This window comes from Meleagris gallopavo, chromosome 21 (assembly GCF_905368555.1).
Source record: "Meleagris gallopavo chromosome 21, MGAL_WU_HG_1.1, whole genome shotgun sequence".
Lineage (NCBI taxonomy): Eukaryota > Metazoa > Chordata > Aves > Galliformes > Phasianidae > Meleagris > Meleagris gallopavo.
In genome coordinates, this window is record NC_139424.1 from 315,752 (window position 1) to 338,287 (window position 22,536).

At 58.4% G+C, this 22,536-nt stretch overlaps 3 protein-coding genes across 5 annotated transcripts; 2 read left to right on the top strand and 1 right to left on the bottom strand.

Annotated features, from left to right (window-relative positions):
- The first annotated feature begins 171 nt into the window (after positions 1–171).
- On the top strand, positions 172–6,080 carry TRIM50 (tripartite motif containing 50). The gene is made up of 7 exons (XM_085240976.1): positions 172–649; positions 1,866–2,290; positions 3,188–3,283; positions 4,117–4,347; positions 4,656–4,678; positions 4,965–5,089; positions 5,340–6,080. Exons 2-7 carry the CDS (start codon positions 1,886–1,888, stop codon positions 5,936–5,938), a joined length of 1,479 nt encoding a protein of 492 aa, XP_085097102.1. The 5' UTR covers positions 172–649; positions 1,866–1,885; the 3' UTR covers positions 5,939–6,080.
- A 40-nt stretch (positions 6,081–6,120) lies between these two features.
- Positions 6,121–9,098, top strand: NSUN5 (NOP2/Sun RNA methyltransferase 5). The gene is made up of 10 exons (XM_085240977.1): positions 6,121–6,282; positions 6,370–6,492; positions 6,577–6,751; positions 6,817–6,925; positions 7,170–7,308; positions 7,744–7,859; positions 8,038–8,216; positions 8,310–8,514; positions 8,616–8,768; positions 8,888–9,098. Exons 1-10 carry the CDS (start codon positions 6,190–6,192, stop codon positions 8,994–8,996), a joined length of 1,401 nt encoding a protein of 466 aa, XP_085097103.1. The 5' UTR covers positions 6,121–6,189; the 3' UTR covers positions 8,997–9,098.
- A 551-nt stretch (positions 9,099–9,649) lies between these two features.
- POM121 (POM121 transmembrane nucleoporin) lies at positions 9,650–21,576 on the bottom strand. Of its 3 annotated transcripts, none has more exons than XM_085240966.1 (13): positions 21,218–21,576; positions 20,952–21,143; positions 20,676–20,846; positions 19,139–19,219; positions 18,685–18,856; positions 17,833–17,924; positions 16,942–17,012; positions 16,128–16,351; positions 15,630–15,732; positions 15,126–15,305; positions 13,158–14,807; positions 12,238–12,366; positions 9,650–12,061 (listed from the first exon to the last, which is right to left on the bottom strand). In XM_085240966.1, exons 1-13 carry the CDS (start codon positions 21,487–21,489, stop codon positions 11,967–11,969), a joined length of 3,432 nt encoding a protein of 1,143 aa, XP_085097092.1. In that variant the 5' UTR covers positions 21,490–21,576; the 3' UTR covers positions 9,650–11,966. The 3 variants fall into 3 exon arrangements, with proteins under 3 accessions (XP_085097092.1, XP_085097094.1, XP_085097093.1); XM_085240968.1 differs by having other exon boundaries at positions 16,128–16,252; positions 21,218–21,575; XM_085240967.1 differs by having other exon boundaries at positions 16,128–16,255; positions 21,218–21,575.
- Between the last annotated feature and the right edge of the window lie 960 nt (positions 21,577–22,536).

The following is a 22,536-nucleotide window of genomic DNA, read 5'->3' on the forward strand; positions in this document are numbered from 1 at the left end:
TCTGTGATTCTATGACTACGGGTCTTCTTCTGTCTTCTCCAAAACAGTGAAGTAGTTCCAGCGAACCAGCCAACCAAAAAAAAAACAACAAAAAAACAAAAGAAAAACCCAACAACACTCTTTCAACCAAATAAGAGTTTTAGTTGATAACAAAGTGTTCTAGTGCAAATGTTTCCATTGATCCAAGTGGTGTGGATGACTGAAACCAGAGTGGGACTCATTGAAACCAACCCTCAGCCAGGCAAACACCTTCATCTCTTATCAAGGTTCTGTAGTCATATGATGTGTGTTTGTACTGGTGCACAGAGCACTGGTCAGCCTTTCATGGGGCCAGGAAGAGGTGTGGTTCCATCGTCACAGCCCAGGCTGCGGGACTCCAGGAGGACTCACTGCTGCGCACACCACCGATGACCCTGCAGCACTTTGCAAGCAGGAGCAGCCGCTGTGGGGTTGAAGACACAGTGGAGCACTCACCAGGTGGCCAGCACTGCTCCTTGTCACACTGAGGGGCCACTGACCTCACTGCTTGCCGCGTCTGCCCTTCTGACGGGGCTGAACTCTTCAGCTCAGTCAGGAGAAGCCGAGAGACATCAGGTGTGGTGCACCAGGAAGAGCTGAGCCAGGGCAGAGAGGAGGCAGCACAGGGCACGTGAGTGGTGGCGAGTCGGACCTAATGGGGTTTCTTTGAGAGCAGTGGGAGCAGCTGAAGCTGGTCTCATGTGGGTGGCTGACCATTTGTGGGCTGACAATGGCGCTTTTCTTGATTCCCTGCTGAGCTCCTATAAGCAATGCCTAATAAAAGCTGAGCTCAGGTCACAGCCTCCCCTTCCCCTGGGGAAATTACCAAGTCTTTGACTTCAGATTTATTTCCATGTGAGCAGGGAGACCACAAAGGCTATGATGTGTGCTCTCTGCCAGCTTCTGTTTAGGAGCAGGCATGCACACTCTGTCACACTGTCACAGTTAGAGCAGGGTCACCTCTAGGGCTGGGCCAACCATTGCTGCTTGTCTGCCTGGCGATGCCCTACCTGTCCAACTGCAGCAGAACCCATGGGACTCTAGATCTTGGTGGCTATGTCCCACCAATGGTGTGTGGAAACCAATGTTGCATGAACCACATAGTTCTTAAATAAAATGGCCATGTGTGGCCATAAGGCTAGTGGGAGATGCAGAGATTTTGGCTTGTGTCTTTTGTGGGTGCTGGCCTGAAGCGTGGAACATTGGTGATCAGAAACCACATTGTTTCAAGGGGGTAAACTGAAGTCACTACACACTGTGGCTCAAACTCCCAACCCTCATATCAGTAAAAATTAACTTTGCAAGTTGTATTGTGTAGTTTCTCTCCATCTTGAAGGCAAAGATGCTGTTTGTGATTTCATTCTGCTTTTGCTCAGATGCATTACTTGAGCTAATACCAGTCCTGAGGATATGCAGGGGCTGAGACAATGAACCAAGGAGATATGTAGAAATTCATACTGGCCAGAGTCAGTGCTAGAACTTCTCAGCAAAGATCCTTCTTGGCTCCGTCTCCAGCCTTGCCAAGTCTTGGCATGCAGGCAAGTCTCCCTTGGAGGGGGCTACAGGCTGACACAGCTGCCAGACAAAGAAAGGTTCTGGATGAGGATCGGCTCGGTGGTGGTTTCTGCCACTGCAGGCAGAGCCAGGAGCCTGACCATGTGCAGTCTCATGTAGTCAGAACACTGCAGATTTAAACAAGCATCTCACGCTATCTGTGGAGTCTAATGACAAGCTCACAACTGTCTGAACTGCTGATGGGACATGAAGGTGTTTGAGGCATCTCTTCACTTCTCCAAGTGTTGAGCTCTGTTTTTGCTCATCTGTGTTTGCCTTGCTCTTTGCATTAGGGCTGCTGGAAGGTGGCAGCATGGCTCGGAAGATGAGCATTGATAATCTGGAGGACCAGCTGCTCTGCCCCATCTGTTTGGAGGTCTTCAAGGAGCCCCTGATGCTGCAGTGTGGGCATTCCTACTGCAAGTCCTGTGTGCTGTCACTGTCCGGAGAGCTGGACGAGCAGTTCTTGTGCCCCGTGTGCCGCAAATCCGTGGACTGCAGTGCTTCACCACCCAATGTCACGCTGGCCCGCATCATTGAGGCACTGCAGAGCAGGGGCGAGACAGAGCCCACCCCAGAGTCCTGCCCAACGCACCACAATCCACTGAGCCTCTTCTGCGAGGCTGACCGAGAGGTGATCTGTGGGCTGTGCGGCACCATTGGCAACCACAAGCAGCACAAGATCACCCCTATCTCTACCGCATACTGTCGGATGAAGGTTGGAAGGCAGGGGTAGCGAGGGGTCCCTGGGGTGACGATTAGGACATCTGTAGTAGTCTCAGCCCCGAGTATAGCAGTATTAGCATCTCCTGTCCTTCAGTAAAGAGGCTGAAAATGGTACCAGTGTGGGCAGCATAGTTCCATAGCACGAGCAGATGTGGGGCAGGGACCCTGGGCTGGGGCCAGCCATTTTTCAAGCCAAGCATGTCCCTGGCTGAGGGGACATGTTTTTGGTGGCTGAGCCACAGCGGAGGGGAGCTGAGGGTCAGGGTGAGTCATAGAGGCCTTTCAAGATTATTTACAAATACCATCAAAGGGAGTCTGGAGATAAGGGCTGAGGTGAGGTTCCAAAGGAGAGCAGGGAGGGAGGAAAACAGGAGCACCAGCCTGGCAGAGTAAACAGCTGGTGTCCCCTGCCCAACATCACATGAAAGCCCAAGGAGTGGAAAAGCACAGGGCCACCGTTCCCCTCAGCTCCTGACACCAAGGCGATAAGAGTGGGAGGCACCAAGAATGTGCCTGCCTGAGCCAGGCTCCAGGACCAGCACTGACACGGTGTTGCAGACTTGGTGCTGGCTGCAGCCGCTCACCTGGAGCGTTGTTTTCATGGGGTGCCAGATGTAGAATGGAGCTGCAGTGCTCCTGGCAAGAATACTTGGCCAGCAGCACCCAGCTCAGGGCTGTGCTCTGTGTGCTCTTCTCCCTCTGGCACCCCCAAATCCTCTAGGTCAGACCAAAGATCAGCAGGATGTGCAGAACCCCGTAGAGCTTAGAGGAAGCTTGGGAGAGCATGGCTTTTCAGGGCTCCTTTGGGGGGCCAGAGGCACAGGGGCAGAGCCTACGATCATATAAGATGCCACAAGGTTCTTCCTCAAGACAGCTGTTGTGTTTCTAGGAGGAGCTGTCTGTGCTGCTAACCGATGTCCACCGGTGCAAGAGGAACCTGGATGAACAATTCAGCAAGCTCATCAACAACAAAATCCGCATTGCGGTGAGTTCCAAGGGCCTGCTTTCCGGAGCTCTTTGCCTCCCACACAACCATTGGAGTAATTTCTGCTCCTGGGTCTCCTTAGCTCACTTCCTCCATTCCTCTCCCTCTTTTCTCCCTTCCCTAGGACAGTAGGCAGGGCTGTTCCCTGAGATTCCTGTTCTCCAGGAATACTGGGGATTAAAATAGCCCTGTTTTCAGGATGGGTGATGTAGCCCTCTCAGGTGGCAAAGCCAGAGGATTTTCTGCAGTGGAGACATAACCTCACTGAGTGTCCTGGCAGGAGCTTGTTTGCCCATATGCCCTTGGAGATGATAACACATGAAGAACACCCTGCTCAGAACAGGCTTCCTTGTCAGAATGCTGAGAATTTCACAATGAATTTATGCTTCATTTGGCTGTGTGCCCATTTTCCATGCAGTAGACATCTCACAAGGACCTCTCAGTATCACTTTTTGAGGCTTGAGCTTCTGAATTGGGCTCCTTAGAAGCCAAATGAAACTGGAGCTTGAATTCCCCCAACTTAGTGCAGGACCCAGGTTGTTCCCTGGTAGCAGAAGAATCCAAAAGCTCTTTCAAGGCTCTGATCAAGCTAGTTGGGACATCAAGACAAAATCTGGGTGGAGACAGGTGTATGGCAGGGGTGCCACAGTGTTGAGGGCAGCCAGGTGAAATGACATCCAGCCTCTCTGAAGAGCTGCTCTTTATTTGGAAGACAAATGCAGGGCAGCATGCTGGGACACGTAGAATTTGCTGGTGGCATCTCTGAAACTAGAAAGTGGGTGCAGGAAATGTAGCAAGGCAGTCCTGCAGAACTGCTTGCTGTCTTCCTGCAGAATGAGGCAGATGTCTTCAAGTGGGTGATCCAGAAGGAGTTTGAGGAGCTGCACAAGTATATTGATGAGGAAAAGGCCACCTTCCTGGAGAGCGTGGAGGGGAAGGCAGCCCAGCTCATCACCTCCATTGAGTCTCAGGTCAAGCAGACATCAGACACCCTGCAGAGGCTGAAGGAGATGCAGAGCATTCTGGAGACACTCAGCAACGAAAGTCAGCTTGATTTCATCCGTGTAAGTGTGCCCACTAGTGACTGCCTCAGGAAGGTGTCAAGGCTCAGCTAGGCTCTCCCACCATCAGCCACCGCTCATAGCCCTGGGCTTTTCCCTGGGCAGAGAGAACCCTCACCAAAAATAGCTAGCACACCATGAGGTGTGAGATGTAGGTGCCTTCTGTCCAGCATGGGCTTCCCCAGATGGCAGAGAGCTTCCATCATAATACATCTCCCAGGACATGGACGTGTGGAGCTGTGACCATGCAGAGGAGCTGCTGTTATGTCAGTCTATCACCACTGACGAACTTTTTCTCTTGTGTTTTTCAGAAATACAGCTCCTACCAGTTCAGGTGAGTGATGGGACCCAGCAGCATGCAGTACCAATGGGAATGGCAGCACATAGGCCAGCGAGCATCTCAGCATTGCTGGGGCAGCCTGGTGTGGGCACAATGCCCTGCTCACTTCTGTGGGCACTGCTGTTGTGATGTAGAGCCACAGCCAGAGCCATGCAGGCAGCCCCAGAAGAGGGCAAAAGCAGCTGCAGACAGTAGTGGCTCCATCATACGCAGCAGAAGGTGAGAAATGAACACACACTGTTCCTATCAACCTCTGTCATGGATGCACTTGTCTTTTCAGGTCAGAGCTTCCTAGCCTACACCCAGGCGATGCCATCTTCAGTCCTGTATCATTCAAGCCTTGTTTCCACCAAGATGACATCAAGATGACTGTGTGGAAGCGGCTGCACCGCCACGTCCTGCCAGGTACCAGCTTCCCCAGCTGGCATCGCATGGGCAGCTCTGGCTTCAGCAGCATGTGCTGCCAGGACAGACTCCCAGCCAGCGTCCCACAGTCCTGGCCTCTGCCTTGCTCTGCTCACCGCCAGCAGAGCTCCAGGAGCAGTGGCTGGTTCAGCATCTCATGCTGGTAGCGCCTGCTCTGGTGTCTGAGCAGTCTGCTCGTGTTCAGCAGCACGCCCAGCATGTGCCTGGAGTCTGCCTGCTTTCCTTTTAGCTCCAGAGATGCTGAAACTGGACCCGGTGACAGCACATCCCCTGCTGGAACTCTTCAAGGGTGACACAGTGGTGCAGTGCGGGCTGTACCAGCGCCGGGACAGCAACCCCAAGCGTTTTGACTCCAGCAACTGCATCCTCACCTGCAAAGGCTTCTCCTGCGGCCAGCACTACTGGGAGGTGATTGTGGGCACCAGGAACCACTGGCGTGTGGGCATCATCAAGGGCACGGTCAGCCGCAAAGGGAAGCTCAGCAAGTCTCCCGAGAACGGCGTGTGGCTCATCGGCCTCAAGGAAGGGAAAGTCTACGAGGCCTTCAGCACCCCGCGGGCCACGCTGCCGCTGACCGCCCGGCCGCAGCGCATCGGGATCTACCTGCACTACGAGAAGGGCGAGCTGACCTTTTACAACGCCGATAGCCCCGACGAGCTCAGCCCCATCTACACCTTCCAGGCGGAGTTCCAGGGCCAGCTCTACCCTATCGTGGACCTGTGCTGGCCGGAGCGAGGGCCCTTCTCCCCTCCCATCATCCTGCCCCCTCCCACTGCCGGCCGGCACACCCAGGGGCCCCCCACGGCGGAGGAGCCCACCAAGCTGTAGGGCGCGGCACCGCGGCTCTCCCAGCGCGGAGCCCCGCGCCGCCGTCCCGAATAAATGCCGCTGTGCTGCCCGAGCCGTGCTGCTGCGAGCGGGCGGGGCCACGGCGGGAAGGGGGCGGGGCCATAGCGCGAAGGGCGGGGCCACGGAGGGGGGCGGTCAGAACGAAGCCGGACTCGAGGTTGCGGAAAGGGCGTGGCTTGAGGCGGAAGTGACGTAACTTCCGGCGCACGTGGGGCGAGTTGGCCGCCGCAATGGCGCTGTACAGCGCGGCCGCTGCAGTGCTGAGCGGGCTGGAGCGTGGCGAGGGAGGCCTCAAGAGCCTAGTGTACGGCAGCGACTTCCCGGTGCGCAGCGGGGCCGGGGTTGAGGGGGGGTGGTTGGGGATGGGTCCGGAGCGGCGGCGCTGAACGCCCGGCGCCGCCGCCCCGCAGCACGCCCGGCAGCTGTACGCGCTGGTGGCCGAGACGCTGCGCTACGGCCCGGTGCTGGAGGCGCTGCTGGACGGAGCTGCGCTGCTGCGCGTCGAGAAGAAACTGCCGCCGCTGCTTGCCAAGGTGAGGGCCGGGCCGTGCTGCGCTCCGGAGGCGGGCTGGGGGCCGCGGCTCTCCCCGGCAGCGGGTGCTCTCCGCCTGCCGTAGGTGCTGGTGTACGACCTGCTCTTCGGCAAGGGCCTCAAGTGCGGCGGCCGCTGGAAGGCTTTGGCCCGGCGGCACCGCGCGCGGTTGGAGGCTGAGCTGGCCCGGCTGAAGGTGCGGCGCGGGGTGAGCCGCAACGAGGATCTCCTGGAACCGGCGCCGGGGGCCGGGCCGGAAGGTAAGCGGGTGCGGGCTGGGTGCTGCCCACCGCGGCGGGGCCGGGGCTGACCCCGCACCCTGCAGCCCCTCAGGTGCCGCGTTATGTCCGGGTGAACGTGCTGAAAACATGCATGGATGATGTGGTGGAATTCTTCAAGCGCCAGGGATACTCCTTCCTGGGCAGGGCGAGCAGGTGGGTGGGACCTGCGCTGTCTGGGTTCTCTGTGCAGGGTGGGAGGGTGGGCAGTGAGCCCCTGTGGGGTGCTGGTGGTTGAGATGTCCGCTGGCATGCTCCTACTTTCTGTTTCTGGGTGCTGCCTGGTGATGAAGTTGGGCAGAGGTGTGGGATGGAGGGATTTCTGCACCTGGGCTCTGGATGTCTCTGGTACTGAATGTGATAAGGCTGAGCTGTGCTCATCTTCTGTCTGTGTGGGCAGTGTGGAAGAGCTGAAAATCCTTTCTGGGAAGAAATTCTTATTGGATATTCACCTCCCGGAGTTGCTCGTTTTCCCTCCGCAGACGGACTTCCACGATAACCGGCTCTATACATCAGGACACATCATCCTGCAGGATAAGGTTGGGAGCTGGGGAGCAGAAGGCTGCAGCACAGGGGTAAAAGCTACTGGCAGGAGTGGGGGCTCAGCCTTTTCCTACATACTGAGAACTGGGCTTGGAGCTGCTTTGCTGCAGCATTTACTTGTAGCTTAAGCAGAAGCTATGAGCGCAGGCTGAGGCTGTGGGGATCACCCTCAGCTCTGCTTTCATAGCCTGTGGGTAGGGGATAAGTGGCTCTGGGACACACTGTAGGAACTCCCTATAGGGAGCTGGGCTGTGGTCATGGGATGTTGTTCCCACCGTTTGGGAAGAGGCCTACAGACCCAGAGCTGGGTGTGGGTGGTGTGCAAGCATGTGACTCCATAGCATCTGCTGTGTCCCAAGGAGGATGTGGGGGTGGCTGCTGCAGAAGCTGCTGGCAGCCCACACCTTTCTTTGTGCCCTGTCCTTCTGCAGGCCAGCTGCTTGCCAGCCTTCCTCCTTAGCCCTTCTGCTGGCTCCCATGTGATCGATGCCTGTGCTGCCCCTGGGAACAAAACCAGCCACCTGGCTGCCATCCTGAAGAACAAGGGGTGAGTGCAGGGCTGTGCTGTGGCAGGGCCAGAACAGACTGGGTGGCCCAGTTCTGAGGAGAAGGTTGCAAAGCTGTTGTGGAAGGAGCTGCAGATGCATGCTGAGGCTGTGGATGCATCCGAGCAGCTTACACAGCATGGCCTTTGGGTTGGCCACACCCCTTGGGTTCTTTTTCAGGCATATCTTTGCCTTTGATGTGGACACCAAGCGCCTGGCTACCATGAACACTATGCTGATGCGGGCAGGGGTCACCAGCTTCAAGCTGGCCCAGCAGGACTTCCTGACAGTTGATCCCCAGGATCCCAAATACAGCAAAGTAAAATACATCCTCCTGGACCCGTCGTGCAGCGGCTCGGGTAATGTGGGGAGTTCAGCCATCTCATCCGCAAAGAGGCTTCAGCTGGGTTTTCCATGGGCAGACCCATGGGCAACGGCTGCTGTCCCTGCAGGGATGGTGGCCCGGCTGCCACTGGAGGAGGCTGCCCTGAGTGCAGAGCGGCTGCAGGCGCTGGCTGGCTTCCAGCGCAGGGTCCTGAGCCACGCGCTGCGCTTCCCGGCGGTGCAGCGTCTGGCCTACTCTACGTGTTCAGTGCACCGGGAGGAGAACGAGGACGTGGTGCACGCAGTGCTGCAGGAGCAGGGATCGGCCTTCAGGTGCTCCTTTCTGGGGAGGAACCGGCCTTGGGGAGTCTGTTACTTGTGGTAGCTCTGTGTGTTGCTGCTGGACTCAGTGCTGTCCCTTGTCCCCTCTGCAGGCTGGTGAATGCGTTCCCATCCTGGCCCTGTCGAGGACTTGCTACCTTCCCAGGGGCTGAGTGCTGCCTCCGCGCCTCTCCTGCAGATACACTCACACAGGGCTTCTTTGTGGCTGTCCTGGAGCGCTGTGGGGAGGAAGCTGCTGTCCCCAGGTGCGGGAGAAGTGGGCCCAGGGCTGCCTGGGTGCCTGTAACGCATTGTCTGCTTGCTGAGAGGGCTGCGGTGTTGCAGGTGGCATGAACCACTCAACTGTCATTGCTCTTGTGTGCAGCTCCCTGCCTGCAGCCGCTGAAGAGAGCCTACAGCAAGAAGAGGGAGTAGAGCCAGGAGCAGCTCCTCCTAAGAAGAGGAGGAGGAAAAAGCAACGTGTGAAGGTGTGAAATAATTCTAGGAGCAGGTGGTGTCTTTTTGAGGCTGGTTTCTGGTGCTGGGCTATGCTGTGGCCCTTGCACTGAGTAACAGAAATAAAGCTTTTCACCAGCTGCTGGCTTGGTGAGCTTCTATAACTTCCTGATCCAGTCCTGAGCAATAGGGCTGGTGCTCCCTGATGCATACACAGGCAAAGGAGTGGAAGTTGCTCCTGCACATGTATAGGTGCCCCCAAAGCTGGGCTGGGGCAGCTGTAGGAAATCAAATCAAACAACAGCAGTTTCCTTATCCTCTGGAATTGGATTCCTCCACCTGGAGTAATGGGCATTGTAGTACTTCATAGTCCCCTAGAACTCCATACCTAACCCTTATCTGGGGTTTCAGAAAAGGCTTTTGCCTTACAGTGACAATCCATTAATGATCCTTTAGGGGCCTTCTCTGTTATGTGAGTGCAGTACACCCTGCCTAGACTTGCCCCTCTCTGGCCTTCAGTCTGACAGCTGTGTGACAGCTAGGCCGAGACCCAGGTGAGGTGGGAAGGGAGGTGAAGAATGCTGCCTTGCCCCTGCAGCATCCTGCCTGAATGAGGGAGTGCAGCACTGCGCAAAAAGCAGAGGGAGCTGAAAAACAGTATCCCAAGCACTGTACAGCCCTCACACAAAAGCAAGCCAGACAAAAAAGTCTTTTTATTTTAAATTGGTGACATAAGAAGCAAGGAAAAAAACCATTGCATGTTCACTCAATCCTTACCAGCCACAGCAGGAATGGTCCAAGCCTCCAGTTCTGAGTAAGAACCCATCCTTGCCATCCCCGTGCTGCAGCCCAGGGAGAGGGGAGCTTACCTTGGGCCTGGCCCTGTGCTGGAGCTCTGCTCTCTATGGAGGCAGCCAGCATGCCCCAACGGTGCTCTCACCTTAGCTACTGCTTGTCAGGTTGTGGCTGGAGCCCTAAAGAGGGAGGTTGAGAAGGGGCAGCCCCTGCCTCTGGGTGACCAAACACCTTATCAGCCCCGGGCCCAGCTCCTTTCGTGCCCCACTCATCCCTTAACACCATGGCTGTGGTTCTGGAGAGAGGGAGGAATTGCCAGCAAAACTTCTCTGAGCACCTCTCTGTATTCTCTGCACCCCTAAGGGCACGTGCACCCAGCTTGGCTCCTTCGGCATTTATTGGCCATGCTGTGGTCCACCTGCAGTAGGCTCCTACGTGCTCTCAGCTCTTCGTTTTGCAGAGAGGTGAGGACAGCCCACACCAACTGCAGGGGCTGGGAGCACTCCCAGGGGAAGTGGCAGCCTGCAGCTGTGCCCCCCAGCCTTCCTCCACCAGCTGGGAGGGGGCTGCCCCGTACCACTCATCCGTTCCCAGCCCTGCAAAAGCTCCTGCTCCTCAGCTTCAGGGGAATTAAAAAAAAAAGTTTATTCACATCCACGTACATCACATTTGAGAAACAAGGACATACTGTTACAGCCTGGGAGAAGCAGATGGCTCCTACCCTGGGACACAGCTGCCTTTCCCCAGCACAGCCCTGTCCCACAGCACAGCCACTCCCTGGAGTGCGACAGAATGGGAAAACTACCAACAGCACTGCAGTCAGCAACCTCACTGAACCAAGCTTGAAGGAATTCAAAGGCAATTTAGCTTAAATATAAAAATAAATTCTTATTTTGTTAAAAAATGTTTAAATATTTTTTTTTTCCTTTTTAATTTAGACTTCAGCAGACACACACACTCACACGGCTCGGAGAGTAAAAAACCCGGCAGCCAGGCATTACTGGAGGCAGAGGGGAGCTGTGGGCACAGCTCTCAGCCACGGGGACCAGAGCTCCAGTCACCTCTTCCTCACTGGGCTCCCAGGGATAATGGGCACAGGGGCAGCACCGCAGCTCCTTGGAGCTTGTAGGAACTAATGGATGGGGATGAGCTCAAAGTGAAAATCCATTCCAGTTTGGGGAGGGGACAAACCCACCCAACTCTGGGCTCATTTCTTTGGTGGTGCCGAAGGAGCTTGAGGTGGTAACATGGCCAGAAGGAGTCCAGGAAGAGGCGAGGCTGCAGAGGCCAGGCCCCCGCCCCAGCTGCCTTTCTTTCAGTCACAACAAAGGGACAGAACTCACCCAGCATGAGCAGCCACGCAGTGATGCTACTGTCAACATCCAATTAGCCAGGGTGCGTCCCCACAAAGGGACTGGCACCCTAAAAAATAACTCCAAACAGCAAATCCGGCATAACCAACATGCCGCCACGCACACGCTTCAGTTCTTCCTCCAAACTCGATTCAATGAGCGCATTAAAGCAGGAGCACGAACAAAGCAGAACAGACAGGGCTTGAAGCGAGCGGGTGGGGGGAGCCCAACAGAGGTGGGAGGCAGCACAGAGCTGCCTGCTCCACACCCCACACCTCAACCAGAGGCTTGGCAGGAGCTGTTGAGTGGTGGCAGAGGGCTCAGCCCCATCCGCAGCTGTGTCACCCCCTGTGACACCAGGACGGCCACACTCACAGGGCTGGGCGCTAACGCAGCCTCGTGCTCTGCAGAGATGGCAACAAGTGGCTTGAAGCAGAGGGATCGTGTTCACCAGGCCACGAGATTCAATGGTGGGGAAAGATTTCTGGGCCTGGTGAAGACCACATCCCGTGGCAGAGAACAGTGGCCTCAGGCTCTGAGTGTGGACGTGCTGGTGCCATGCTGGGGGTGACGGGGGGGTAGGGGCTTAGAGCATCTATAAGAAGCAACAGGGAAAATTTACACGTTATGAAACATGGCAAAACAAAGGGAGAGGAAACATGGTGGATATGTACAGAAGTTCATCCAGCCTTGGCTGTGGAACTGTTCAAGTAAGAAGAGTTTGGTTTATCTTGTCCCGGCCGGCATCCACGAAGGCACGGCCCGGCACCATCGCTCATGTGCTGGGGAGTGCTCTGAGCAGAGCCCCTGGGGACACACTGGGCTCCTCGCACAGCCAGCAGCGGGGCTCTGAGCCCCAGGTTACTTTTTACGGGTGTGCTGTCGCCGTGCCTGCAGCCGCTGGCGAGCGCCGGTCTTGGATCCTGCCCCGATGGAAAATGCTGGGGTTGATGGACCTGGAAGCAGAAAGGAGGCACAGGTCACAGCGCAGCCTGGCAGAGGAGGAACCGAAGAGCTGGCCTCCTGCAAAGCCTGCTCATTAACCTGTCACACACTGCATCACAGCTGGCTCACACAGCCCAGCCCGGCCCCGCTGCCGTCCCACTGCAGCCCACCAGCCCTGAGCTCTTACCAAAGGACGTGCCAACTCCTGGGAAGGCTGAGGCAGGAGCGCTGGGCGTCCCGAAGGAAAGGCTGCTGCTGCCACTCCCCACTGCTCCTGGGACAGGCGTGCTCTGCCCAAAGGTGGGGGCAGGAGTTCCTGGAAAGCAACAAACTACTGTGAGTTGGGCTGAGTGCAGCCTCTGGCAGCCAGCAGCACCTGCAGGCACCGGGATGCACAGATTTCCTCCAGGAACAGAAGCCAAGCAGCCCCACCAGGCACAGCCTCTTCACTTAAGAAACTCCCTCGCTTTCTCATCATAATCCCTGTGCCTTCCCACAACAGGGGGAGGCACAAAGGCTTCCATCTTTCTAGACCAAAAGTTTCCAAGCATGTGGGCTGCAAATCCATGGGAGGCAAGATGTTTCCACGAGAGAACACCCCAGAGAGCCATCAAGGAGACTACAATCACTGGCTGCAAGGGGTTCTGCACACCAGGAAACTCTAAATTGATTACTATGAGTGTTGAGGTGCTGGAACAGCTGCCCAGAGAAGCTGTGGATGCCCCATCCCTGGAGGTGTTCAAGGCCAGGTTGGATGGGGCCCTGGGCAGCCTGGTCTGGTATTAAATGTGGAGGTTGGTGGCCCTGCATGTGGCAGGGGGGTTGGAGCTTCGTGATCCTTGAGGTCCCTTCCAACCCAGGCCATTCTGTGGTTCTGTGTGATTTCAAACATCAGCTAGACTGTGGTTTCTCAGGCAGGAGAGCAGCTAGCTGGAATCAGCAGAGGCCTGGTACATTTAGAGGGGCCAAGGGGCACCAAACTGAAGGACTGCAGACTCTTCTCCTCCACCACTGAGGGCTGGGGATCTGGGAGCACATGCTCCACAAGCATCACCCCTCAAAGGGCTGCAGAGCCCGTGGAAAGGGACAGGACAGAAAGCAGCTCACCTCCAAACACGGGCTTGGCATCGGGTGTGCTGGGCACAGTGAAGGCGAACGGCGTGCTCTGGCTCGGCGCTCCCAGCGCGCTCTGCGTCAGAGAAGAACCGAACGGTGTGGCAGCTGCAGCAGCTCCGCTCTGCCCAGCCCCAAAGCTGAAGGGCACTGCGGGTGAGCCACCGCTCAGGGCGGGTGTGCTGAGCCCAAAGGCTCCGGCAGAAGGGCCCGGCTGGGCGGCTGCCCCGAAGGTGAAAGGAGATGGCGCGGTGCCGAAGACGGCAGTGCCTACGCCGCTGCTTGAGGTCTGGGTGCCGGAACCGAAGCTGGCTGTGGTAGAGGTGGGCGTCCCAAAGGAGAACACTGATGTGGTGGTCCCAAATGCCGCCTGGGTGCCGCCGGTGCCGAAAGTCGGCGGAGCGCTGCTGCCAAACGCCGGCTGAGCGGTGGACTGGGCCGTGGGCGCCCCAAAACTGAACGGGGGAGCAAAGCCGACGTGGCCCGCAGCGGGCTTGCTGCCGGGCAGCTGGCTGTCTGCAGCACCGGCGCTGAATGCGGGCTGGCTCGCTGCCCCTGAATACGGCGGCAGTGGCTTCACATTTGTGCTGAATGTACTGCCGAAAGCTGAACTGGAGGAGCCAAATGTCGGCGCCGGTTGGCCTGTGGTGGCCGGGGCAGAAGATGTCAACGTGGTGCTTCCAAATAAGCTGAAGCCCACAGTGGTGGTAGGTGCTGCTGAGATTGCAGGTGCTTGGCCAAACGCAGGGCCTCCTGCGACACTGGTGGTGGCAGAGACAGTGGCTGCAGCGGGCTTTCCAAACTGAAACACCGGGGTAGCAAAGGTGGGTGCCGTGCTGGTGGCAGAGCTGGACAGGCCACCAAACATGAAGGGCTGCGACGCGCTGGTGGCTGCGGTGGCGGTCACTGTCAGGCTGGTGCTGATGGAGGCAGGCGGGTTGAGTCCAAAGCTGAACACTGGCTTAATGGTGGCATCCGTGGAGGAGTTGAGCGTGGTGGCAGTCGTAGCTGCGGTGGTGAAGATGACGTTTGGCAGAGCTGTGAATCCTGCCAATCCTGTGGTTGTGGAGGCTGCTGGCACTTCTGCAGCTGAAGCTGGCTGTGACAACGGTTTGAAGGCAAAAGGAGAGACTTTTGCTGGAGATGAAGCTGCTGTCACGCTGCCAAAGATGGGCTTGAACACGGTGGTGGTGGAAGGTGCTGAGGAAGGGGCTGAGCTCACAGACACAGTGACTGCAGTAGAGATGACTGTTGTAGCTGGTGCTGTGCTCTCACTTTTCGGCAAAGCACCAAAGATGGGCTTGAAGACAGGGGTCGTAGTGGGCACCGCAGCAGCTGCAGTCATTGCTGGCTGGCTGGCAGGAGGGGAGGAGCTTGGTGCCCCAAAAAGGATGTTCGGCTTCAGCACGGAGGGAGGTTTGCTGGGGGTTGGGCCCAGCTCTGTGGTTGCGGGAGGTGCCACGCTGCTGGCAGGCTGTGCCCCCGAGGCAGGGGAGACGGAAAGGGCAGCAGTGCTTAGCACAGACACAGGCTTGGTGTCAGCAGAGGTCGCAGGAAGAGAACTTGACTCCAGTGACACGGCAGGACCAGGCAGCTGTGATGCTGATGAAGATGGCTGGAATGCTATCGCAGCTCCAGAAGAGTCTGGAAAGGTGAAGATATGGTTGTTTTTTTGTTTGTTTGTTTTTTTGTTTTAGGGATAAGGAGTAATGTATAGAAAGACTTTCTGCCACGCAGCCACTCTGGTTCTGCAAATGTTCCCAGAGATGCAGCCCCCTGCACTCCCACAAGGTCACACCTGGACCATTGGCTGCACCCCCAATTTACCCTCCAGATTCAGGGCCAGAACAGCATTTAAACAGGGATCTTCCAGCCTGCCTCCCCCAAAGGGAATACTGCTGCTGCTGAGTCTGGCTTGCTCTGCCACAGTCCCATCCCAGTGACCCCTTTTTTCCTCCTCACCTGCTGGCACAGGTGCAGCCTGGCTGTCCTGCATCTTCTTCAGGCTGTCCAGGAGCAAGTTGCTGCTGGCTGGGACAGGAGCTGTTGACGCAGGCGCTGAGGAGGTCCCTGTGGTCACTGTGAATGCTAATGGCCTGGATGCAGGCGTGGTCTCTGCAGTGGTGCTAATGGGGACTGGATCTAACAGAAGGAAGCAAGAAATCAGTATCTGAAAGCCTGCTATAGGTGACTACCCATTAGCAGAGCTTCTCCAGAGATAACACCAACATCCCACTGCTCTGGCCCTAGGGGACCTCAGCCACCACCCTACAGGCTCTGGGACACAACCACTGTCAGCCTGAAGGCTCTGAGCACCCTCAGACCCAAGGACCAGGCAGGACTCGCCTGGGAGCATCCCTGGTCTGTGCAACAGATGCCCCACTGCCAGCTAGCCTCATCCCTGGGTTCCTACCCCTCCCCGTTCCCTGCTGTACCCCAGGTGCCCAGTCTGCCCACAGCCCTTACCAGCCTTATCCTCCAAGACTTTGTTGAACCACTGCAACGCTGCCTTCTTCTCCGCATCTAGGTCCTCCGATGTGATGGAGTAGCCCAGCTGAGGCGGCGGGGGCTGCCAAGAGAGAGCAGCGGCTTAGCTCCTTCTCAGGGAAGCCGGCAGAGCTTCTCTGAACGTGTGGTGAAGGCTGGCCGTCGCAAGACCCGTGAAGCAGCTGGTTCTGCCGCAGCACGCTACCGCGGAGCTCCGGTCCCCACTCCGCAAGACCCCGGCTTGGCGCTGAGGGCACGGCCTTCCCCAGGCCATTACCTGGTCCGGCAGCAGGCGGCACAATCACGCACAGCCCACCAGACACTGGGGCTGGGGATAGCGTCACTTCCCACTCCGCCAAGGACAGGGCCTCCTTCCTGAGGGCAGGCAGCTCAGTCTCCCCCCAGCCCTGCAGAAATTGCAGTGAGCACATTCTATCTCCAGAGGAGGACAAAAGGGGTTGCGAGACAGTGACGTACCAGTGCCAGCTGGTCCCCCCGGCAGGACGACAGCAACTGGATCTTCCGCTTGCGCTTGCCACTGCTCCCCGATGCAGCTGGAGGGCTCAGGGAACTGCGCTTCCTCCGCACGGGTGTCTCCACCGCTGCTGAAGGAGACAAGTCAGAGCCAGCTCCGGGCAGAGGAATAGTCCGGCTTGTGCCAGGAGGGCCGTCCCTTCCAACTCCTCTCCGGATGACCCGGTCTGAAGGCAGAGCCAGAGATACAGCTCTGAGTTGGGGACAAGGCTGCAAGAGCCTGAAGAGCAGCTGTCTGCAGCACATCTTGGGGCAGTCTGGTACAGAAGCCTGCTAGCCTTCAGAGGGGCAGTAACTCCTTCTCCACTTCCCAGACTGCCTACCTGAATTACAAACCAGGCAGGCTACACAAGCCACATCTAGCGCTGCATCACAGGACCCAGGCAGCTAATTGTGATGGACACAGGATGTCCTGTTCGTTTAGGCTGAGAAAGCATTGGAACAGGCTCAGCCTAGAATATGATCAGGGTTCTTTCAGCATGACACACCTTGCCCTGAGGCTGACAGTAGATCCTGGGGCAGCTGAGGGGCTCCCTCTTGTAAGCCAGCTCCCATGCATCTGCTGGCGCACAGCATCCCTTGCTCAGCCCATTCAGGGCAGCAGAACTGCCAGTACCCCTGGACCAGCACACTCCAAGTTGCCAGGTGACATCTCAAGCCAATTCTACCTGCAGACCTAAGAGATGTCCCACCCCACTGCTTGTATACACTGACGCCCATCCAACCCCACACAGAACTGGTGTCAGCTTATGCTCACCTTTCTCTGTCTGCAGCTCCTTATCCGATTTCACTGGGGTGGAAGTGTTGGAACGATGCAAATCCTCCTCCCTGCACCAGTGGGAGAAAGCCAGTTAGGGTCAAGCCTCAGATGCGGCCCCATCCCCCAAGAGGCCAAACACGTGACAGAGTCCCACCAGCAGCCGTGGCCCATGCGGCAGCCATCCAACAAACCCTGAGACAACATGGGCACAGCCCTGTGCTTCCTGCGCTGGCCCGAGAGCAGATAAAGGCAGAGAGCTGCTTCTCCCTCTAAGCCCACAGCCTGGTGCCAGTCTACGCATCCCCAGTGTTCTGCAGGATAGATCAACCTCGGGGTGGCAACCAGCAGTTCTGGATGGGAAATGCCACGGCTCACAGGCTCCTCTCCTTTCAGTGCACAAGGCTGTGTCAGTTCTAGTTCTGACTGAAGCTTTTCCCACTGGAGCCTGGTCCTCTGAGCCAGGACAGAGGAGCACAAGGGCTTGCACTACAAAGGCAAGCCCAAAAATGCAATCTTATTTTATGTATTTTGTGTGGCTCAATTACATTTGAGGAGACAGCAATAATCAGGACCTGTCTCCTCCTGAGATCTGGCGGCTCGGGGAACCCACAGCAATGCCACAGCAGCACATCACTTCTGTGGCAACCTCTGAACACTTCCATCTCTAACCAAGTCCCAGAGCAGGGCAGGGATGAGGATGGCGCTGCTGCTCCAGCACTGCCAGGACAGCAGCGTGACAAAGTGGCAAGGACCTGAACTAGTGCAAACCCAATGGGACCAGCACACACTGGTAGGCCACCAGCAGCCAACATTTCATAAACAGTCCTGGTGGGACAGCTGGGATGGTGCCTGCCCTCCTCCTGGCTGGCACAGCGGGCGGCTGGTTACCTGGCTTTCTTGAGAGGCCACTCTGGTGTCTGGGGACGGGAGGATGCGGGGCTGGACAGCGGGGACACGCTCACACCACTCCTCTTCCACAGCTGGAACTCAGAGAGAGCAGTGACTCAGTGCACAGGCAGGGAGGAAGGAGAGCATTCCACTTTCCTGCTCACTTGTATGCTGAACGTCTCCTCCCAGAACTGCATCCAGTGAGCTCACAGCCTCACTTCCCCTCCATCACCACCAAGTTCCCTTCCACCTTCCGTGGAGTGCTGTAGGGTTTGCCCACAGTGAAGGCAACCTGCTTTGTGAGCAAGCAACCTCTGGGCCCTGACAGCCACAAGGTCAGGAGAGGGGATTCTGTTGATCAGGGACAGTCATGGCCATAGCACAGCGCAGGCAGAGCTGTCTGGTGGCCTCAGGTGCTGCCACCTGTCCCTGCCAGAGGACAGATCCTACTCCAAGGATTTCAACCTCACCCCTCTCAGAGGAAACCCACAGTTCCCAAGGCTTCCTCTGTGCTATTTTTCCCACAGAGACAGCACAGCTCTGCTAGCCACGATGACGTCCCACCATCATGCCCACAGGCCTGCCTACTCAAGCAGTGTTTTACTACAGCTCTGCAGCTGCCAAGGGGACCTGGGTCAGAGCAGGAACACATAGCTGTGATCCATGCTGACTCCAGCTGAAAAAGGAGGCAGCACACCAAAGGGATTCTTTTTATCTCCTTCCTTTTCCCCAGATCTTGTCACTCAGTGACACCTCCTCACCCCACAGCTGGTGCCAGGTTTGAGTCACCCAGTGGTAGAGCTGCTTTGTGCCACACATGGCTGCAGTGGTGCCCTCAGGAGTGCTTCCTACCTGTGTCAGGCCCCGGCTGGAGCTGTATGAGCTGGCGATGGCATTGCGCAGGGAGCTGGGGATTCCACTAGTGTATGTATTGTTGAGGGAGCTCATGGAGGAGGTGCGTGACCTCTTGTTTAAGCAGTCATCAGGGCACTGAGAAGCAAGGCCTCTCTTCAGAGAGCCAGGCCTGCAGAACATTAAAGAAGATTTCAGCATCTCCCCACCATCCTACCCACAGGCCCATTCATCCCAGGGCACGTTGAGGAAGCAAAGCAGCTCTTTTTCAGAGCTCAGGAAGAGATCCCTGCAGCAGTGCAGCCCCATGGCCCCCAGCCTGCACCCACTCAGCACAGCTCCCACTGCCATCCTTTGCAGAAGCTAGGCTCCACAACCACCTTGTCCAGAGCCTGCAGGCTTTCATACTCATCCCTCAGCTAACATCAATGTTTTTGGCCCGATGGGCACTCACTTGGGTATGAGAGAGGCGGGGGCACCGTTGGCAACCAGGGGCTCGAATGCTGACTGCCCGCTTCCACTGCTGTCATGGCGCCTGCAGGAGAGAGGGCAGAGCTGTAACAGGGAGGAAGCAACAAGGAGGAGCACGTGCTCCCAGCCTGGCCACAGGACTCCTCCCAGGCAGGCTTGGCACTGGGAAAGCACTGCTCTTCTGCCAGCTAACACCTAGGACATCCCCATTCCACCATCCAAGTCCTGCAGATTTTCCCTTCCCCCAGCCCTGTGTCACTGATTCTCAACCCCAGCTGCTTCCCCCCAAGTTCCGGCAGCTCCATCAGCTGCTTGCTGTGCTGAGTAATTTTGATTTAAGGAAATCCTTACTCAAATCCGTTATTCAAAGTCAAAATGTTTCAGAGAGGCTGAGCTGCACATTTTTTGAATGGATCAGAGTTTTGTAGCTCAGATCTCCTCCCCTTCCTAACCAACACCCTGAGTGATTTGAATCAGAAATGAAGTCCTCCTCTCCCACAGTGAAACCTGGAGGCCTTACAACATGCCCATGCAGTTAAGGCGGCATCAGGCAAGCCCTGTCACTTAGCCCAGGTCCCCTCCAGTCCCGAGCGATCTGATCCCACTGCACAGCTGATCCAGTGCTCTCCAGCTGATGCAGGCTCCTTTCTGCCTTCAGACATTACAGGTTTTCTACCTATGAGCATTCTTCATGCAGGTCAGTTGTCAATGCCTTCAAAATGATTTGTGGGAGGTACAGATATTGACATGTTAGGGGGAAAAAAAAAAAAAAGCGCACCCAGCCTGCATCATCCAGCTCAGCTCCTGTGGGGCTCAGACACACCAAGCACAGGTGAGAGTTCAGGAAGCACAGAACCAAGGCAGTGTGTTGCACGGCAGTCACACAGGCTGCAGCTGAACTCAGCATCCAGGACACACACCCATCCTTCCAGTGTGCTGGCAAAGGCACTGCACCCTCCTCTCTTATAACTCAGAGCTGGAAATCACTGATCTTGACTAATAGAAACAGAAGTTCTCTCCTGTTATCCCTTTTGCCTTTCCCTGCTTTTGCTGGTTACAGCACAGGAAGCCCAATGAGATTTTAAAGTGCTGTGCTTCTACCTGGAACCCTAATGCCTGGGGAGAGGAGCAACCTCCGACAACTTCAGCCTGCCCTGACACAAGCAGCTCCCCAAAAGCCTGCAAACCCCATGGGGACAGCAGTCACCTCCCTCCAGTGAAGGCTCCTTCCCAGGCATCCTTAGGCCACCTCCACACTTTTCCATCCCCAGTGCCGTAGGGCACACACCTGACCTACAGACACGCCCAGACAGAGGCTAAATCACATCCTTTTGATCTCAAGGAGGAGGAGGAGTGCCAGAAGGATCTCTGACCCGGCCAAGAAGGCTATGCAAAGGGGCACACGGCGCTCTTCCGCCCCAGGCACAGTTCTGGTTCTGCGTACGCAGCATCCATCACCACCGAAGCGCCGGGCCCTTTTCAACCTTCCCAACACACGGGCGGCACTGCTGGCTCATTACCTTCGTTTGCTCTCCTGATCATTACCCAGCGCCTGCCGCTCCTCCTCCTCTTCCTCCTCCTCCACCACCCTCTTCCTGCTCTCCTTGATGGCGTTCAGTACCGTCTCCTTCGCGCACGGGTCCGGGCTGCCGCCGGGCAGGAGGGCAACCGGCGAGAGGAGCTGCTCCAGCCTGGGGGGAGGGAACACGAAGCGGGGTGAGCGAAGGGGCGGCCGCGGGAGAGCCCGCCGCGACGAGCCCCGGTTCCGCCCCGCGGCGTCCCCGCTCCGTACTCACACGGGGCCGCGGGCGGGGCCTCCCGGCCGGCCGATGCGCACGGTGACGGGACTGCGGGCCGGGCCGGCGCGGCGCGTCCAGGCGGCGCTCCTCCGTACGACGCCGTCCCAGCAGGCGGCGGGCAGCGCGCCCGGCACGGCGCTCCGGGACGGCGGCAGCGGGTAGCGGCGGCGCGGGGCCTGCGGCGGAGCGCTGCAGGCAAACGGAGTGCTCAGCGACGGCCCCGCCGCCCCCCAGCTCCCCGCCCCGCCCGCGCCCCCGCTTACCACGGCCCCGAGCCCGGGCGGCGAGGAGCGGCCTTCGCGAAGCGGCCCGAGGGGGCGGCCGGGCCTCCGTTGGCGGCGGCTTTGGCGGGCGGGCGCGGTGCGGGCAGGCCGGGCCTCATGGCGCACCAGGCCCCCGCCGCGCCCAGCGCCGCCGCGCCCAGCAGCGCGCCCCACAGCGCCAGGCAGGCCACAGCCGCCAGCGCCAGGCCCAGCGCCGCCAGCGCCGCGCTCCGCCGCCCCCACGGGCCCGCGCCCGTCCCGGCCCCCGCCATCCCGCGCCGCGCCGCGCCGCGCCGCCCGCCAGCAGCGGCAACCCGGCATGCAGCGCGCGGGCGGGCGGGGCCTGCGGGCGGGGCGGGGCGACAGCGCTGCCTCGTGGCCGGGAGCGCTGCTGTGCGCGAGTCGCCATGCTGCGCTCCGGTCCCGGCTGGGCTGCGCGTCCGCGTCCCCCGCGTACAAAACCCGCGTCTTTTCCGCCGCCCTCGCCCTGCAGCCCCACTCCGTTCCGCCCCAGCGGCGCCTCCCCCCGTCTCAGCCCGCGGTACCGGCGGAGGTTCGGGACGCGGAGGAGCGCCGCCCGGCCCCGCTCCCCACCCGCACGTCTCCTGGCTCGGGCGCGCTGGGCCGAAGGCTTTATTTAAAAATCGACACCACGCGACGTTATCGTACAATGGAAAAACGATCCCGCTGCGTCGCGCCCGTCCCCGCCGCCAGCCGCTTGCCGCGGGATGCTGCCGCCCCGCGCTCGGCCGAGTTACAAAAGGAAGAGAAAAGGAGAAGTTCTGAGAGCGCGGCGTCGCGTCCCTGCGTTCCCCCCCCGGCACTCCGGGCCCGGCTGGACGCAGCCTGGTGGCCTGAGGTAGCTGGGGGCCCCGCGCCCCGCAGCAGAGGGGTGGCTCAGCTCGTATTGCTTTGTGGGGCCGGGACGCGGAGGGGCGGGATGGTGCGGCCGGCCGCGAGGCCACCGGTCCTGCACACGGTGTGGTGCTGACACCCCTCTGCTGTTCGGGGTGACCCCGGGGCCGTGCTGCCGGCGGGGGGGTCTGGGCACGGACGTGGGGGGATGTCGCCGCTCAGACCCCTCTGGTCCTCGGTCGGCCAGGCGGTGCCAAAGATATGGCCGGCTGCCCCAGCACCCGCGGGGCCCACGCGGCTGTTCCTCCCCTGAACCGGCCCCAGACCCACGAAGCAGCTGGGTGTGCAGGCGGGCCGAAGGCATGGCTGTACTCGTGCACCGATCTGACCCCACCACAGCGCGATAAGTGGGGTTGGGGTCAGAGGTCCCCCCTGCCCTGTGAGCCCCCTGCTCCAAGGCACAA

Excerpts from the sequence above, each read along its gene's own strand:
- POM121 (XM_085240966.1), bottom strand. The coding sequence starts at position 21,489 with ATGGCGGGGGCCGGGACGGGCGCGGGCCCGTGGGGGCGGCGGAGCGCG. Across the intron at positions 16,352-16,941 it reads GGAGCTGCAGACAGAGAAAG|ACCGGGTCATCCGGAGAGGA; the intron begins GTGAGCATAAGC and ends CTCTGCCTTCAG. Across the intron at positions 12,367-13,157 it reads TGCCAAGCCCGTGTTTGGAG|GAACTCCTGCCCCCACCTTT; the intron begins GTGAGCTGCTTT and ends GTTGCTTTCCAG.
- TRIM50 (XM_085240976.1), top strand. The coding sequence starts at position 1,886 with ATGGCTCGGAAGATGAGCATTGATAATCTGGAGGACCAGCTGCTCTGC. Across the intron at positions 4,348-4,655 it reads GTCAGCTTGATTTCATCCGT|AAATACAGCTCCTACCAGTT; the intron begins GTAAGTGTGCCC and ends TGTGTTTTTCAG. Across the intron at positions 4,679-4,964 it reads TACAGCTCCTACCAGTTCAG|GTCAGAGCTTCCTAGCCTAC; the intron begins GTGAGTGATGGG and ends TTGTCTTTTCAG.
- NSUN5 (XM_085240977.1), top strand. The coding sequence starts at position 6,190 with ATGGCGCTGTACAGCGCGGCCGCTGCAGTGCTGAGCGGGCTGGAGCGT. Across the intron at positions 6,493-6,576 it reads TGCCGCCGCTGCTTGCCAAG|GTGCTGGTGTACGACCTGCT; the intron begins GTGAGGGCCGGG and ends CGCCTGCCGTAG. Across the intron at positions 8,769-8,887 it reads GAGGAAGCTGCTGTCCCCAG|CTCCCTGCCTGCAGCCGCTG; the intron begins GTGCGGGAGAAG and ends TCTTGTGTGCAG.